Source organism: Gracilinanus agilis, unplaced genomic scaffold (genome assembly GCF_016433145.1).
Source record: "Gracilinanus agilis isolate LMUSP501 unplaced genomic scaffold, AgileGrace unplaced_scaffold11029, whole genome shotgun sequence".
NCBI lineage: Eukaryota > Metazoa > Chordata > Mammalia > Didelphimorphia > Didelphidae > Gracilinanus > Gracilinanus agilis.
In genome coordinates, this window is record NW_025341399.1 from 1 (window position 1) to 3,261 (window position 3,261).

The 3,261-nt window shown below is 38.7% G+C and overlaps 1 protein-coding gene across 1 annotated transcript; it reads left to right on the forward strand.

The window, feature by feature from the left end:
• Window positions 1–64: 64 nt before the first annotated feature.
• LOC123253951 (procathepsin L-like) lies at window positions 65–3,257 on the forward strand (the record flags this gene model as incomplete). The annotated part of the gene is made up of 6 exons (XM_044683034.1): window positions 65–190; window positions 689–811; window positions 896–1,051; window positions 1,247–1,465; window positions 2,955–3,120; window positions 3,219–3,257. Coding segments are annotated over exons 1-6 (829 nt in total), but the record flags the coding sequence as incomplete, so codon positions are not given.
• Window positions 3,258–3,261: the final 4 nt, after the last annotated feature.

Here is a 3,261-nt window from a genome sequence, read left to right on the forward strand (position 1 = left end):
GTTTGATTTTAATTATAAATATTTTATTTCTTTTCTTCCTTTTTTTTCCTTTAAGGTTGGGAACATGAATTTCTACCTGTGTTTAGCTTCCCTATGCTTGGGATTAGTGGCTGCTGCTCCACAATATGACCAATCTTTAGATTCTCAGTGGGACCAATGGAAGGCACAATATGAGAAGACCTATGAAGCGGTAATCTTTTAAATACTTTTTACCCTAGCAGTGTGTGCATACATCTCCCAGGTGGTCTAATGAAATGACCTTTCCCCCAGAAGCCAATGATTCACAAAACAAGAGCTTAATGTGTTCAAGATTGCTGCTTTTCCCACATGAGGTTGGGGTAGGAATGTCTTATATCATCACAGCTTGGAACCCCTTCTCAGAAATGAATTTTCTGGGATATGACACAATATTTAAATGTAGTCACCATCCCAACTGTGCTAACCTACTTGTTGACAGTGGATTTGGTCTGAAGAAAGTTTAACTTGTATGCATGATACAAAAGCTTATTGATGGGTTCAAATCTGGCCTCAGATTCTTCCTAACTATGTGACCTGGGCAAGTCACTTAACCCCCATTGCCTAACCCTTACTGCCCTTTTGCCTTACAACTAATATATAGTCTTCATTCTAAGACAAAAAGTAAGATTTTTTTTTTAAGCCTTATTGAACCTTATTTTTTTTTTTTCAGAATGAAGATAGTTGGAGGAGAGCAACATGGGAGAAGAATTTGAAAATGATTGAAATGCACAATCTGGAGTACAACACTGGCAAACAGAGTTTCCAGATGGGAATGAATAAGTTTGGTGACATGGTGGGTGTATCTGCTAATTCTAAGTAGTCGATTCTTTTTTGCTCACAATACACTTACTATAAGACACCTTTCTTTTCATTTTAGACCACTGAAGAGTTCAAACAAGTGATGAATGGCTTTAAATCCAATGGATTACAGAGGAGGACCAATGGATCTCTACTTCATGAACCTCTCTTTGCACAGATTCCTGAATCTGTAGATTGGAGAGAGAAAGGCTATGTAACTCCTGTTAAGAATCAGGTATTAAATTGTTCACGTTCTCTCCATAGGTAACTCAGGTAAAACAGTCAGGATTTTGATAGAACATTTAAATAATGGGACTTCAGATAAGCTCTGTGATTGAGTTCTCTCATTGTTTTGAGACTGTTCAGATCTGTCTTAAAAAGCTTTTTAAGATTTTCATATAAACTAACTCACCTTCATTTTGACTTTCAGGGTCCGTGTGGTTCTTGTTGGGCATTTAGCGCCACTGGCTCCATTGAAGGTCAGTGGTTCCGTAAAACCGGCAAACTTGTTTCACTTAGTGAACAGAACTTGGTTGACTGCTCTAAAGACAACAATGGCTGTTTTGGTGGTTATATGGACAAAGCTTTCCAGTATGTGAAGGAAAATGGCGGCATTGATACAGAGGAATGCTATCCTTATGTTGGACTGGTAAACATCCCCATAATTTTCATTTAGGCTATATTTGAATAGAGAGACTCATTTTTGGGAAATGGGTGTTGGCTAAACCTGTAAAAACTAATGTTAAGAAAATGGAGGCTTTGACACAAGAGGAGTCATCTCTCTGTTGGAAAGGAAAACATAGTTATTAGATGCCCCATCATTCTGGCTTAGCTAAAATGGGGATTGAATGGAGAAACTCAGTTCAAGGGAATGAGAACTGAGGAGGTTTATAGAGACAGCAGATTTAAATACTTGCCTCCCTAATCAAACCTCAGAATTTATAGCTGAATCCAAAATATATCAGCGGTTAAAATTAGTGCCTGTTCACTATGTATTTAGCTACAGCTATTAAAATATTTTAAAGAATTATATATTAAATTAAAATTATTTTAATTTTAATATTTAAAGTTTAAAATAATACTATAAGCAGTTATGAGTAGCCCAGGTAGACCAGTAGATAGACCATTAGACTCATCTTCTTGAGTTTAAATCTGGCCTAGACCCTGATATCCTTGTATGACCCTAGACAAGCAATATAATTCTGTTTGCCTTAGTTTCTTCATCTGTAAAATGAGCTGGAGAAGGTCAGTAAATTACCAAGACAGCTCCCAAAAGAGTCAGAAACAGGACTGAGATCAACAACAACAAGCATTTATATATAAATCACATGAAGAAAATTTGTATATTGGATTATATCTATTTTTTTTTTATCCTGGGACTCCATTCTAGGAGCATAGGGCCACAACCAGTAGGCAATGGGACACAGTGGCTCAGGGTCACCCAGCTGGGAAGGGTCTGAGCCCGGACTTGAACCTAGGACCTTTCATCTCTAGGCCTGGCTCTCAATCCACTGAGCTAGCCCAGCTGCCCCTACTTTAGGTTGCAGTTTCTTTAGCAGATGTAGTTTTTACAGGGTTGCTAGCCCCACGCCCAACCCTCCTCCTTTTTTCATCCAGGCTAGGGACCGTCCTTGGCCCAGGAGTGGTAAGGGTGGGCGGTAGGGGTCAAGTGACTTGCCTAAGGTCACACAGCTGGAAGTGTCTGAGGCCGGACTTGAACCTAGGACCTCCAGTCTCTAGGCCTGCCTCTCCATCCACTGAGCCACTCAGCTGCCTTATCTCTATAGTTAAGATTAAGAAAGCCTTTTATATATTATCTAGTCAGACATCTTCATTTTACAGGTGGAAAAGCTGAGGAATTATAAGAGTGGGGCATCAGACACTTCTAGTTGTGTGACCAATGTCTACTCACTTAACTCCCATTATCTGGCCCTTTAACGCTCTTAAACCACACCCATCCAGCTATTTTCTTGAGCTGTTAATAAATTGACTGGGAGAACATTGCCCAAGGGTGTTGGGTTTTTTTGTGATCATTTTGTGACCATCAATTTTAAATTCATTAAATTTAAACCACTTCAATAAAAGCTGATAAATTTAAATTTAAAATTTAAGATCATTTCTCTATTTCATTTAAAAAGGATAGCTATTGTGAATACCAGCCAAAATGCTCTGGTGCTAATGTCACTGGATTTGTAGACATTCCATCTGGGCAAGAAAGAGCACTCATGGAGGCTGTAGCAACCGTAGGTCCCATCTCAGTTGGTATTGATGCTTCAAATCCATCCTTCAGGTTCTATCAGTCTGGTAAGCATTTGTTCTTTGTTATTTCTATAACAATACATATCCATTTTACTGCCATTCCTTAGTATTTCTCAAGCTAACATTTCACTTCAATATCCTAGGTGTTTATTTTGAACCACAGTGCAGCAGTTCAGAACTGGATCA